The sequence below is a fragment of the Rhinolophus sinicus genome, chromosome 11 (genome assembly GCF_057876585.1).
Source record: "Rhinolophus sinicus isolate RSI-liver-muscle chromosome 11, RSI-T2T, whole genome shotgun sequence".
In the NCBI taxonomy this organism is placed as follows: Eukaryota; Metazoa; Chordata; class Mammalia; order Chiroptera; family Rhinolophidae; genus Rhinolophus; species Rhinolophus sinicus.
Genome location: NC_142511.1, coordinates 7,063,024 through 7,078,011, shown reverse-complemented (window position 1 = coordinate 7,078,011; position 14,988 = coordinate 7,063,024). Strand labels below are relative to the sequence as shown.

The 14,988-nt window shown below is 49.4% G+C and overlaps 1 protein-coding gene across 3 annotated transcripts in view; it reads left to right on the top strand.

The window, feature by feature from the left end:
* TNR (tenascin R) overlaps positions 1-14,988 on the top strand; it is a 74,474-nt gene that overhangs the window by 34,914 nt on the left and 24,572 nt on the right. For all 3 annotated transcript variants that reach the window (XM_074322509.2, XM_074322510.2, XM_074322507.2), the window contains 9 exons: positions 2,356-2,445; positions 3,516-3,779; positions 4,382-4,651; positions 5,841-5,960; positions 6,866-7,012; positions 8,421-8,540; positions 11,309-11,452; positions 12,126-12,256; positions 13,118-13,250. In XM_074322509.2, the coding sequence (XP_074178610.2) occupies positions 2,356-2,445; positions 3,516-3,779; positions 4,382-4,651; positions 5,841-5,960; positions 6,866-7,012; positions 8,421-8,540; positions 11,309-11,452; positions 12,126-12,256; positions 13,118-13,250 (1,419 nt within the window). The remainder of the gene's footprint in view (positions 1-2,355; positions 2,446-3,515; positions 3,780-4,381; positions 4,652-5,840; positions 5,961-6,865; positions 7,013-8,420; positions 8,541-11,308; positions 11,453-12,125; positions 12,257-13,117; positions 13,251-14,988) is intronic.

Below are 14,988 nucleotides of genomic sequence, written 5' to 3'. Positions count from 1 at the left end.
GCTAGGTCCTGCCATCCTCATGCCTGGGGGGATTTATTGCATAGGCTGCGTGTAAGCCATACTGGGAAGGGGGTGTAGAACGCTTGGGCTTACCCTGCAGCACTCTGTTAAACCAAGGCGTTTGTGAAGCAAAGGTTGCTCCGTGCATTTTCTCTCACGATTATTCCTGATACCTTGGGGATCTTGTGGATAAGAAGATCCACATACGAAGACGTATGAGGATTATAAAATATGAATTTTGGGGGGACACATTTAGTCCATAACATCACACGTCAGGAGATGGGACCTTTGGGAAGCGATTAGGTCACGAGGATGGAGCCCTCACGAATGGAAGGAGTGTCCTTACAAAAGAAGCGCCACAAAGCTCCCTCGTTCTTTCTGCCACGTGAGAACACAGTGGGAAGACTGCTCTCTATGAACCAGGAAGTGGGGTCTCACCTGATGTCTGCTCTGCTGGCGCACTGATCTTGGACTCCCCCATCTCCAGAACTGTGAGAAATAAATGCTTGTTGTTTCAGTGCCCCAGTCTACGGTAGTTGTTAGAGCAGCCAGAGCTGACAAAGACACCCTGGGACAACAGAGGCAGAGAACAGGTGACGCAGCCACAAGCCAAGGCACGCCAAGAACTGCCGGGAGCCACCACAGCTAGGAAGAGGCTGGGAAGGACTCTCCCCTTAGAGACTTTGGAAAGAGCGTGGCCCTGCCAACACCTTCATTTGGGCTCTCTAGGCCCCAGAACTGAGAGAGAACACATTTCTGTTGTTTGACGCCACCCAGTTTGTGGTCATTTGTCACGGCAGCCCCAGGAAACCAATGCGGATGAGAAAAGACTCCTCGTCCTCACAAGGTTGTGGTGAGGGTCAAACACGCAGCTGTTTTGAAAACAACAAATGTCCTGTCAGCACAGAAGAGTGTGACCACCAGCTATGGCTGTGGCGGCCCACACAGGGCCTCACAGAGAGCCTGCTGGAAAGACTCAGACTGGATCTCAGGGTCCCCGTGGGTGATGGTTTGCTCTTGCTGCATTTCGCTACAATCCCAGTCCTAATCAAGGAGGGTGAGTGTGATACTAGTTTGACGCCACCATAATGGCTCCCAAAGAGCCCACATTCTATCTGCCTTGGCTCCTGTGACTATGTCATCTTACGTGACGAAAAGGAATGTGTGGATGTGATTAAGTTAAGCCTCTTGAGATGAGGAGAGTAGCTTGGACTATCCAGGTGGGCCCAGTGTCATCACAAGGTTCCCGACAAGAGGGGTGCAGGGAGATCAGACTCAGAGGAGAAGATGTGATGATGGAAGCAGAGGTCGGAGGGAAAAACAGATTTGAAAACGCTATGCTGCTGGCTCAGAAGATGGATTACGGGGCCACAGCCAAGGGATGTACATGCCTCTAGAACCTGGAAAAGGCAAAGAAATGGCTTCTTCCCTGAGCCTCCAGAAGGAAGGCAGACCTATGCAACCATCTTAGCCTTCAGACCTCCTAAACTGTAAAAGTCTGAGCTACTTGCTTGTGGTGATTTCTTACAGTAGCAATGGGAAATTAATACACCAGTCAAACCAGTTAGTCTGTAAATGAAGGTGGGAGAGTATGGAGATGCCCCCAGATAATTCAGGATGTTTGTTTTAAACCTGCAAAGGATTTCCCCAGAAAGGATTATACCCTTTAACTGGACAGTTTTTGCATATTTCTCCATATTCCCAGAGTTCCCCAGCGGTCATCCTAAAATTGGAGACATATCTGTAGCCTGAATTGCCAACATTGGTAGGAAGCTCACCGCAACAGGGCTTCTGTGTGTCCCTTCATGAAAGGCCTGACAGCCCTGTGCCCAGAGAGAAAGCCTACCCACTGTCACTCTCTACAAGGGACCCAGGAGTCCCACATGGCCTCTGTCACTATCTACAAAAGGTGCAGCTTGGTCTCCACGTACAACATCCAAGATGCTTTAAAGGCCTACGTCCACATGGTCTCTCTAGATTATACTCTACTCTCCCTAGTTCACAAATGAAGCAAAAAAATCCCTTCACCAGTTATAGCCAGCCTGAGACCCTAAGTACCACGGGGAGACCTTCCACAGGACAGCATAGTTCTGAAGGTCGTGGACAAGGGCAGCCTCACTGCCTTCCCAAGGAGACCAACAGGAAAAAGGCAGCTCTGCCCTGACCAGCTCATCCTACTGACTTGGCGTGGATTTCCTAAGTGGTGAAATTGGGATTTCCTACTAGGTAAAACTAGGGGAGATGCAGGAAGGAGTAAACACAAGACCTGAACAGGAATCTAAGATCATTTGCTTCCCTTCTGTCAGTCTGCCCACCCACACACAGAATAATGTTTGTTTCTGCATCTATCGATAGATCTGGTACCTGGTACTGAGTATGGAGTTGGAATATCCGCCGTCATGAACTCACAGCAAAGCGTGCCAGCCACCATGAATGCCAGGACTGGTGAGTAGAGGACTGGTGCGGAAAAAGACCAGGATCCCCTATAAGCCCGAGGAGCCATGGAGGCTGGCCTGGCAAGGACTGGTCAGAAGGCAGTGCCCCCCAGTGAGCAGGTCCCTGGGCATCAGCTATCAGCCTAGAAGCAACAGGCACCTGCAGTTTTTTGGTTCCCTGTGCCAAACCCCTGGCACCTGACTTGCAGGATGGAGTCCTACCCTGTTCCTCGTACATCTGTGCAGGGGCCCCTGTGGTCTGAGGGGCTGTCCAGAGCTGTGTGGAGCAGAGGTAGAAAAATCCCAAATAAGTTGCCATCATAGTGGGTCATGTTTCTTGCCCACCCCACAGCAGGCAGGATGTGGCAATCCTCACTAGGTACCACAGAAGCCTGCAGAAAGGCATGAGGTGAAGGTCTAGACTTGGAAACAACCCACGAAATCTAAGAGCAATGGAGTTTGAGGCCCTTACTGCTCTAGATCCAGCAGTTTTACTTCCAAGCCCCAGATAAATTTCAAAATTGGTACAAGCCCGAGGTTGGGCTGGAGATTTTGGACCAACCCCTTCTCCAAAGCCCAGCCAAGCCTAGAGAGCCTCTCTAAAGAACCACATGGACATGGGTCCCCAGGAGTCTTCAGATCTAGTTGCCTGCCTACCCATGGCCAGATCAGTGAAAATGGCCTCAGGAACAGGCGTAGCTACTGTTGCCAAGAATGGCATAGCCCTAATTGATGGTGGCTCCTGTTTGCCCTGGTTGGCTTCCTGAGAAAGGCTGGGAGACAATGAATTTGCAGAGCTTGAAAATCAGCAGCAGCTTTGTCCCAGAGGTGGATGTATTCCAGTGGCCTTGGAGCTAATCACGCCTCTCTGCAGATTGTCCATCTGTTTGCCAAGCCCCTGGCCATCTTTCAGAGGGAAGGTGCTTCACACAAAGTGAGCTAAGTGTCAGCAATGACAAGCTAATCCTCATGTCAGCGGGCCTGCTGTATAGCTTAGAAATCCACAGGGGGTCCAAGTCCCACAAATACTGGCCCTCCTGTGGAACCTGTGTCAGACTGACTGCTTATGTTGATCCCCAGAACTTGACAGTCCCCGAGACCTCATGGTGACAGCCTCCTCAGAGACCTCCATCTCCCTCATCTGGACGAAGGCCAGCGGCCCCATCGACCACTACCGAATTACCTTTACCCCTTCCTCCGGGATCGCCTCGGAAGTCACCGTGCCCAAGGACAGGACCTCGTACACCCTGACAGACCTGGAGCCCGGAGCAGAGTACATCATTTCAATCACCGCTGAGAGGGGCCGGCAGCAGAGCTTGGAGTCCACTGTAGATGCCTTCACAGGTAGCAGGGCAGCAGTCCCGCTGGGTTCAGGGATCACCGGATCTTAGTGTGAGGAGGTCATCCAGGCAACCCACTCTTCCAATGTCTCATTTCATTTAGAGAAAGGAGGAATGTGGGCAGAGAAAGAAGAGATAAAGGAGAAACTAATAAATCGTCAAGAGGGGATGGTTGGGAATAAAGGGGAGAGGTGAGCAAGGCTACCTACATGCCTGCAAATGTGTGTCTGGTTTGGTGTAGCCCAAGGCTGCTCCCATCCATCTTTCTCTGCCTGCGCTCAATCAGTGGGCCCTGAGAGGATCCATGGGGTCATGTTAAATTCCTTCCAGAATAGAGCTTTGAAATCCTGGATGAGTCTTACAAATAACTCACAGAGGTAATGCTGGTTTTACCCTCCCAAGGGTATTCATTTTTCAGTCTCTGGCTTGGAGAAAGGAGAGTGGCCAGGACTGGAGAGTGAGCAGGTAGAACCTCTGGGTCAGAGGGTGGAAGTGTGGTCCTCATTAGCAAGGAAAGCTGATCCCTTCAGCCAGATGGCTCTGCGAGCCCAGCGGCCCCACCACCTCACGTGTGTTTCAGAACCATCCATCTCCTCTGCTTTGCAGGCTTCCGCCCCATCTCGCATTTGCACTTTTCTCACGTGACCTCCTCCAGTGTGAACATCACCTGGAGTGACCCGTCCCCTCCGGCGGACAGACTCATCCTAAACTACAGCCCCCGGGACGAAGAGGAAGAGATGATGGAGGTTTCCCTGGATGCCACCAAGAGGCATGCTGTCCTGATGGGCCTGCAGCCAGCCACCGAGTATATCGTGAATTTGGTGGCAGTTCATGGCACAGTGACCTCTGAGCCTATCGTGGGCTCCATCACCACAGGTGAGGCTGGAGGACTGGACAGCAGGTGGTGAAGGGGGATCCCACCGTAGCCTTTGACAAATCAGTGAATTTACAAAGCAAAACACCCAAGGACTTGGAGACGGCCTCATTTGGCTCACGGGCGGTCTACGAGCTGTTCTGAAAAAGCCACCTCTTCCAGGACTGCGTATGATAGGACACTCCCATTTAGAAGGGAGGGTAGACCCGATGTCTTGAGGAGGCCAAGCCTTAAATGCATTGGTCCAGAGATACTTCTACTACCAGCCTAGGAGAAAACCCTGGGAGGAGCTAGTATCTAAGAAAAAACCCTTGTACAGTAGGAGATATCCGTTCCTATTCTGGAGAGCCACTTCTTGACTACCCAACAAGGTCACTAATGCAAATGATGCTTCCTCAAAATCAGATGGGGCTGGCATTCAACTGAGTAGGTCCCCTGTGCTCAGAGGATGAGGTTGATTTGCATGTTGTTTGGAAAACACAGGCACTCAGAGATGGATCGGCTCATTCTCGTCTCATCATCCCCAAATACAATCCCAAACATGAGTGCGCGTGTGGGCAAGGGTATCTTTTGGGTAGTTTGCTACATACTGTCAAGAACTCACATATTTGACAGGTGGATTAAACACTCACCTGTTTTGGATCCTGTGATACTCCAGCAGTCAAAAAACTAAAGTACATAGTAAAAATGAAATACAGTTTGGGAAAGTGAATTTGCTCTGGACTTGTGCTGTGAAATCCCTCTATTGTCAACAGGCAGTTTCTCCAAATTAAACCAAAGGTGGATGCTAAAATATAAGAGACAGAGACAGAGGTTGGTTTGTCCGGGAGAAGTTGGGTTTGCCCAGGGTAAAATGGCCACGTTACTCCCAGTTCAAACAAAACATACAAACTTAAAGGAAAGTTCCCAGCTGAGCTTCAGTGATAGTTGCTTCACAGGCACCGACCTTGCCAGCTTGACTTCGTGTTGTTCACTATTCTCCGTGAACATGGCTGGGACCACATCTATGAGGCTGCAGGTGAGACTTCAGCCTGACCACGGTTTTAAGGATGCCCTAGTCCTAGTTCCCAGGAAGGTCTTAGCTGCCTCTGGGACACCATTAACTCTTAGTCCACATAAAACCAGGGACAGGAATTCCTTTGTCACACTGTGCTTTCTGTCTTTTCCCCACAACCACTTGGGTCTTTGTAGGAATTGATCCCCCGAAAGACATCACAATTAGCAACGTCACCAAGGACTCGCTTGTGGTCTCCTGGAGCCCCCCTGTTGCATCGTTTGATTACTACCGAGTGTCATATCGGCCAACACAAGGTAATTAAGTAACTCGATTTCTCACAGATGAATGGGACTTGGAGCTGAGGGAAGGTTGTTATGGGAGAACTAGCATATCCCAGAGGCTATCACGCCCGGCTTGCATTTTTCCTCCTCTCTGTGGCAAGTTCCATCAGAATGACAGGGGGTAGATGAGGAGCGGCCAAGGGACCCCGACCAACTCCTCTCGCAAAAGACTGGATTCTATTCACCCAGAAAGCAGGCCTCTCCCCAGCAGAGCTCACTGGTCACTGTTACCCAGGCAGTGCAGTGAGGAACAAAGAGCCCTAAAAGAATCTACCAAGAGCCAGGGTCATGTGCACGCCCCTGAGAGAGTGAAGTCTAGACTAGGACCCAGGGGCATGCCAAAAGACCAGCGGGGCCAGATGCAGGCTTGGAGGGAACCACAGTGATGGTGGTCCTATTTCTGCCACGCCCGCCGGGTTATGAGTCGGAGGAAGTTGTCCTGGACCTCACCTGCATCCTGGCAGTTCTTACTGGTGCATGTGGCACTGCTAACAAAGTGGGGGGCACACTCACTTCCAGGGAGGCAGTGGGGATAGTTTTGCAGGCTCCTGTGTCTCTGGCCTGTGTGAACCACTCTTTGCAGTCAATGCCCTCTGTACTGCCTTAGAAAAAAACCAGCTTGTTAGAGAACCACCTCATAAGTAGTTCTTTTTACTTTGCTCCAAGGAGCCTGTGAAATGAGGGGGTGGAAGCAGCATACAAGGCCCCTTCAAGCGCCAACATTCCCCATCCATGAAGCTTCTCTTCCCTCCCCACTGAGCGCTCGGAGCCTTGAGCCCATGACCAAGTGCTGCCGGAAGCCCCTCTGTAGACAGTACCATGAGCTGCTTTGATGAGAGCTTCACTGACCCTTAACCGTGGCTTCTGCTCCTCCTTAGTGGGACGGCTGGACAGCTCAGTGGTGCCCAACACTGTGACAGAATTCACCATCACCAAGCTGTACCCAGCTACCGAATATGAAATCAGCCTCAACAGCGTGCGGGGCAGGGAGGAGAGCGAGCGTATTTGCACTCTGGTGCACACAGGTAGGCGAGTCTCCCTGTCGTGGGCCAGGTCAGGACCCGGGCTGAGGACCGGCCACACACAGAAGAGGCAAAGAGTGAAGGTGTCCCGCTCAAGACAGAGGACGCTGGTTCTGGGCTGACGGGCTCCGTTCCTGGGCGCTCCTCGGACTCACTGCGCCAGGCAAAGTATTGGCACCTTCTCTGCCCGCTGATAGTCCTCTCTACTCCTAGGAGTGTAGTCACCCTCTAAGAGTCTCCCTGGGTGAGGTCAGGAATTTTCATGGCACTTCCAATATGAGAAGAAAGCTTTCAAAGATCCACGATGGAAGGGAATTTCAGAACAGATGTCTGAATCATCCCATATAATGTTTTTTAAAGACTCAGAGAAGGGAATGTCACCTCAGGGAAGGAAAGGTTGGCTATTCCAGTAACAACCTTTGGGGTCATAGAACCTCTCATCAAATATGTCCACAAACCACCGAGTAGCTGCTTTTGCTCTTGCTTTATGCTGCAGGGAGGAAGAAGGGGGTGGCCTTCCTCTGGAAAATGGGCCCCTTGGATGGGCCTGAGGACAGCTCCTGCAGCAGCTCCGCTGCTCCTCCCTCTCTGGCCCCTCTGCCAGCCCGCCACACAGCACTAGGTCAGATTCACTGTAGAAGTCACCAGAGTAGACAGCCAAAGTTTTCTGTCCCCAACCCCCAGACCTAACTTCCCACTTACACTATCGTTCCCATGGTAGGTGGGAAAACATCCAGCTTGCCTCATTAGCAGAACACCTGGGTTTCCTGAGATCACTTACTTTCCTCAGAGAACGGTATTTCCTAAAGGAGCGAATGGTATTACCTGCACCTTAGAATTCCTCACCGCTTTGTAGATACTCTCACAGAAACAGCACCTCCAAGGCCACGGCCAAAGAAACATTCCTTCAGAAACTCAAAAACTTATTCTTCTAAAGATACCACAGGATAGTCTAATCTTCCCTAGTTTTCTTCCAGGCCTGTGACTACAGATAACCCGGCCATGTTTTGGGTTCAGTCTCACCCCTTTCATCAAATTATTTGTAACCATTAAAGTATGAAGAAATATTGACCCAAAGTGATGGCCAATGAGTCAAAAGAAGCCCCCCTCACACCTTCCTGAAAGGAAGAGGAGGGGCGAAGAGCACATATGGAGTTAATGAATTAATTAAAAGGGAGATGGGAGGGTCAGGTACTTGAGAGGAAGACAGGGAGAACAGGAAGGGCTGATGGAACCAGAAGGGGAGAAAGCAAAGCCATCTCCACGCCACTGTTTTGCACTACACAGCAGCCAACATTCATCATGGGTGAAACTATGGGAGACACGTTGGATGGAACTATAGGAGATCATTCACGGACGTCCACCCTGCAGCTGCTCCTACATTACCTGACATTCTCCGATTCCATTTCAGCCATGGACAACCCTGTGGATCTGATTGCAACCAACATCACCCCAACAGAAGCCCTGCTGCAGTGGAAGGCGCCTGTGGGTGAAGTGGAGAATTATGTCATTGTTCTCACGCACTTCGCAGGTGGGTGTCTGCAGGCCTATCCATCAGGCAGGTGGGCATGGTGGGGATTGCGGCTGGAGATAGTATGAAAGTAAAAAACAACAACCAAACAAAACACTTTGTCAATCTGAGGGACAAATCAGGAATTTTCCTGTGCTTAAGATGTCCCCAAACTCTATCAACGTTGGGAATTGAGAAAGCAGGATCTGAAAAGTTCAAGAAGGACATGTGACCAAGGGCAAATACACAATCAGAAAAATCACACTGGGAAGACAAACTCAGAATTGAGCTAAGACTTGCCCCAAAATGCTACAAGCAAGAAAGCAAGCTTCTCTAGAAATTTACAGAGCAAGAAAAACACTAAAATTACAGGACCATGCTTGGAGCAGATAATGCATAATAAGTGACAAAGGACCCAGAACTAGTAACCTCTTCTTAGCCTTGCTCTTTTCTCCCCGTATCTACCCCAAAAGTTTGAGCCCGCGTAAATCTTGAGTTCCAGTGTCTTCTTCACTTTGCTTGTTCACCTTACACTATTTGGAATCAAACAGAGAAGCCCAATGCAAAACAGTGCTGAGTGGTCCAAGTCTCTAGGCCTACGAAAAGGATTTCCCCTCCTAAATTATGATCACAGAATTATTGTGGGTTATACTCGGGAATCCAGAGAACAAAGATACCAGAAGACAGAAGGCAGGCAGATGTCTTAATTTTCAAAATTAAGAGAAAGCCAATTCTGTAAGCTGCAAAAAAAATAAATTGATTGTCAACACTTGGGAAAATGAAAACCAAAACAGACTATTAAACAAATTGGAAAAAGAATTAGTGATTGCCACATACCAACAGAGGTTCCCTAAGAATAACTTTTACCAAAATTACTTTATGTCCTTGTTGTTTTTTGGCAAATCTGCCAGCACATTTGTATTTCAGCCAAGTATTAGAAACACCCACTTATCACTTAGATGGTAACATACATGATGGGTCATATTTGGAGTTCCACAGAACCATAGCTGATTCAAGGACCCTCCACAGAGAGTGTATATCATTCCTCTGCGTGTGTCCTAACCCCTCTGTGTGTGTGCACTGTCCATTTCAACTCCTACCATCCCTCCTTGCCTATTATAACCTGCATTTCTTACTTCTCACTGTGCCTTCTGTAGCCACCATGCATTTGCACGTGCCGTTTCCTCCACCAGGCAATTCTCTCCCCAATTGTCTGCTTAGAAAACCCATCCTTCAAGTCTGAGTTTCAACACTACCTCCTGTGTCAAAGCTTCCATTAGTGCCCCAAGTCAGTCAGATGTACTTGGTTACAGGTGTACAAACGTACACAGCTCCATCCTAGCAATTAACGGTCATTCATTCAACAAATCCTTCTGATGCCCTCCCAGGTGCCATATACCCTATTGGGCTCTAAGGATTCAGAGACAGAACACACAGAGTCACAGAACTCACGCCTAGTGGTGACACAGACAAGTAAATAGGTATAACTTGATGTGAGCAGTCATGGTATAAGCAAGCACAAAATATGATGGTCCACAGTGACTGAGATAGGACTGGTGAGGGGGAGAGGGGAGACAGAGACAGGAGAGAGAGAGAGAGAGAGAGAGAGAGAGAGAGAGAGAGAGAGAGAGGCCAAGAAAAAGAGCAGTCTGTGTGCTTTTGCAGCAATATGAAAGAGCTTGGGGGGGGTGAAGAGCTGCCATAGTTTGGTATGGCTGCATCACTGACGATGGCAGGATGTTGCAAAGGAGGATATTAAAAAGCTGGAGGTATTGTGTGCACTCATATGGAGAATTAGTTTAGATTTTGACCTGTTAGCAGGCCTTTCTATGCCTTTAGACCACAAGAAACTTGACACCTCAGGTCTTACGTTGTTTGAAGAAGTGCCTGGTGACTTTTGTTAAATGCTGAATGACTCAGGAGTATTCTAAAGGCACAAGACAAGGCTTGGCCCTTATCTAATGAACAGTTTTATCAACAGCTTGAATGAATACAGAGAAGACGTGGTTACCAAATTTGTATATAAAACAAAACTGTCATTGGTAGAATCCAAATTCCAATATATTCTAATGAACTGAAAGAGTGGTCTAACACCCTATCAACAAAGCAAGATGCAATAGAAATAAATGCAAAGCTTTGCCCAGGGGTGCAGAAAGTCAACTGCACAAGGTTGGGTTGGAGGTGGTTACAAACAAGGTCTTTGATGAGTAACAATCTGCTTGTGACAACAATATCACATGACTGTCTCAGAACCTAATGAGTGAACATAATTGGCACAAATCAAAGCAGAGGTTGATCCGGTTTGTCTCATTGGTCAGTACATCTCAATTATTGTTCTCAATTCTCTCCTGAGATTTACATTTCATCAGGGACACTGATTAACAATTACCTGTCTAGAGAAAGGAAGCCAGGATGGGGGGAGTTTTAGAACTGTCTCATACATGTAACGGGGGTTGGGGTCTGAATGTTCTCAGTCTACAAGAAGAGAAGGGGGTTGGGGAGGGAGGAAGGATTCCTGCAGACAAAGGGTTCGGCTTACTCTGCAATGCCAAAGGCCTGAGTAGAAGTTACAGAAAAGACAATTCGGCCTCCAAACAAGGTATCTTTTTCTCAGTTAAGATGCAAAACAAGACAAGAGGGGATCCTTGCGTGGAATCAAATGCTCAGCTAAATAATCACTAAATTATTTTTTCCAAAATTCTCACATACTGAGTCCTTGTGAAATGCCTTTGGATTTGGTCTTTCCTAAGTTGAATAACCTTATCCAATCCATATCCATCTGGCTGTAGTTGCTGGAGAGACCATCCTGGTTGATGGAAGCAGTGAGGAATTCCAGCTGATTGACCTGCTTCCTCGTACCCACTATATTGTCACCATGTATGCCACCAGTGGACCTCTCACCAGTGGCACCATCAGCACCAACTTCTCTACCCGTGAGTACATGGCCAGCTTCACATCCGACCCCTGGAGGCTTCTGTGGAACATGAAAATGGTCAGGTTCATGTGGTCGACTAGGTGCTAGTCTCCAGGTTGGGACAGCGTGGCTGTGAGTTTACTGAAGCCCCAATACCAGTGAAAGTGAGCTGTAGCTCTCGGCTAGCAGACACACATCTATTTTCTGCTGTCATTCTGGGTCTGGTGACAGTAGTAGACCCAGGCCAAGAGAAGCCAGTACTGGTGATGCATCTGGCCCAGAAAGCCTGATGGATATTAAAGGGCTTGAGTTGGGGGAGCCAGTTGCTGGACATGGTCATGGCCGGGAGAACGGTAGACAAAGTTATAGATGTGAGAATGTTTTAAGTTCAAGAGTGAGTTCACAGACGTGCAGGTGTAACAAGGTCATAATTTCAGACAGAGGGTCAGATTGAAAGATGTCACCCCTAGGCCCAGAGGCCCTGGCGAGGGAAGGGGGGAACAGCTGTGAATGATTATGACACTAAAGGATTCTCTTTGGAGCCAGGGGGCTCCCTGTCGTCCACGCTAGAACCGGGGCAGCACGTGAGCCGCCCAGAGACCACATAGGCAGGCAAATAGATAAACCTGCCTGGAATCAAATAGGGAGGAGCCGGAGGGGCAGATGCTCCTGAGGTTTTCTCCTCTTTGCAGTCCTGGACCCTCCTGCAAACCTGACAGCCAGTGACATCACTCGACAAAGCGCCCTGATCTCCTGGCAGCCTCCCAGAGCAGAGGTGGAGAACTACATTTTGACCTACAAATCCACCGATGGCAGCCGCAAGGTGAGATTTGTCTGCAAATGGGGAAGACCATTTCTATCAAACAATCCCCAGGGAACAAACACGGTTTCCTGCGATGGATACACACAGCGTGCTGTTGACGAGGAGCCCCAGTCTGCAGCCAGAGATTGGGGTACTTGTCCTGGCTGTCCCGTGTCTCTCCATACAGGCTGAGGCAGAACACTAAACCTCCTAGATAATGGGGTGTCTATCCTGCAAAGTCACTCAGGTGTGAGGGTGCTTCCAGGATGATGGTGCAAAGCACGCCGGAGACCTCCAGCCTATGTGCATGGTGCCGGAGGGCTTTTCACTGGCGGGGCTGAGCAAACATGAGCAGGATACCAAATTCAACAGCCTTTTATGCCCCTTGATAGGCGTTCTAAAGGCTACATCTGTATAGCCCACAGTAAAGAGGTGACAAATCCCTGTTTTATGTGACAGTTGAAACAGGCCTTCTAGAGCATGGCTTGTCAAACTTCGATTAGCAGTGAAATGCTTTTTTAAAGTGAAATCACACTGAGAAGCTGAAAATACAGAACAGATATGAGCAGAGCTAGTCTGTTGCATATGGAGTAGGGAGGCCTAGGAGTCCACTTACTCTGTTCTCGGGAAGCCAAATTCAATCTGAAAAGCGCCCGATTCAATCATCCAGGTGCCTACGTTTACCCAGTGTGGGCACCTGGGAGCTAGGAGGTGTCCTCTCTGCTATTGGCTCACTTTTCTCCTTGTCATGGGGAGAGAGGGAGACAGTGGCCACTGCAGTAGTGGCCCTGCTGGCCATGGGATGTTGCCCTCTCGTCCCCACTCCCCGCACCCCTGCCTCCCAGCTCCCTTCCTCTGGGAATGAGCTTCCTCATTCCACAGGAGCTGCTGGTGAACGCAGATGACACGTGGATCCGGCTGGAGGGCCTGTCTGAGAGCACAGACTACACCGTCCTCCTGCAGGCGGCCCAGGACACCGAGAGGAGCAGCGTCACCTCCACCAGCTTCACCACAGGTGAGAGCCCACCGGCACGTGATGCCTTCTCCCCTGCGTGAGTCTGGCTCCCGGGCTCTGCCGAGACCTGGCCAGGGAGGAGCCTGGCAAAGAAACGCACCTGCTTCTTCCTGCAAAGGTGTCTCAGAACTTCCGCCACTCCTGCCTTTCCCCCTTGAAAGGCCCTGCCAGGGAACCTCTTCTCACCAAAGCAACCACAGGCAGCAGCAGGATAAATCCCTGGTCCCACCTGACCAACGAAATGCGCCGTCTAAAAGCATCACGTTCCTGCTCAGATTCCTGCCGGTGTTTTTCCAGCAGTTTGTCCCTCTCTCCTTCCTCTGCTGTCTGTAATCAGAGGTTCACCTAGAAAAAGTAGCAGTCACGAACCCTTAGTATTAACTCTATGGTTCTCCTCCACACACAAAGCACTCTTGCATTCCTGGGGTCTCCACTCAGTCCTTATACCTGGTAAGGGAGGCCTTATTATCCCATTTCACAGATGGTGAAATGGGTACATGGAAATCCAGTGACTCCCATGGCTAGTGAGTAGCTGGGTCAGAACTTGAACCAAGGTCTTCTCCTGCCTTCCCTCATTCAAGCATCAGCAAAGGATACTTGAAAATGTCCTTAAGGGATAAGAGTGTCCTAATGGCTATAACAGCAAATAAACTAATATCTAACCTTTGAGGGCTCTTTGGCACTGTTTTAAGTGCCTCACATGTATGATCTAATTTATCCTCCTGACAGCTTATGAGGCATGTTTTATTATCCCTACTGACAGATGAGGAGATTGGGCCACGGAGCGGTGAGGTCACTCACCCGGGATTCCACTACTTTAAGTGGGAGAGCGGGGATTCAACCGCAGTAGTTATAGCCGTGGGTTCTGTGCTGTTAATAGCCCTTCCTTCTACTTCCCATGTGCCTTTCTACCATCTGTGATGCGGGACTGCCCCATCCAGTCTGTGCTCCACATTTGGGGGGCGGGGAGGCTGTGCATGTGTGGGGCAAGTGTGAGCCTGTCCCTTATCCCTAGACAATCTCAGAGCACCAAGGTGATGGATTCCTGACTATGCCCCAGAGCCCATCCCCCATCCCCAGAGAGTGATGGAAAGCCGCCCCCTCGCCCCCATGCCTACCCAGGTGCCTTTCCCACTAGACTTGTTCTAAATGACAAAGCAGGACATCGGATCAAATACACCAAATGTCCCCAGTGGTCCATTAAGACTGTGACATTGTGAACAGGTCCCCTTTTTTCCTGCTTTTTTATACTTTTCAATATCTTACAAAGTGTCTACAATGAGCACATTAATCAGAAAACAACTTTTTAATTAAAACAATAAACCTTGGTCTCACAACCAAGACATGAATCCAAGACGTGCCCTTACCGAGTAGAACTTGGAGGACACCCCCTCTCTCTCATGGGGCTAAAGTCATTTATGCCCACTCTCCATGCCCTTTCGAGGGGCTCTTATCTCAGAACCAAGGTGCTGCCCTCTTCTCGTTCAAGGCCTTGCCTCCATACTGACAGGCTCATTAAAGTGTCCTCCATGCTCCTCTCTGCCAGCCTACCACTCAAAGACCCCTGGGTTGAGCTTTTCATTGAATTAAGAATTTCTTTCCCATAAAAGGGACACAGGCGACATAAACGTAAACAGGGATCCCATTTTGCAGGTCTAAGCTAATCATTTCATCCCCAAATGCATGGGTTTCAGAGCTTGCTCAATGTAGTATGAGCTTTTAATTCCCGTCCTGGTGA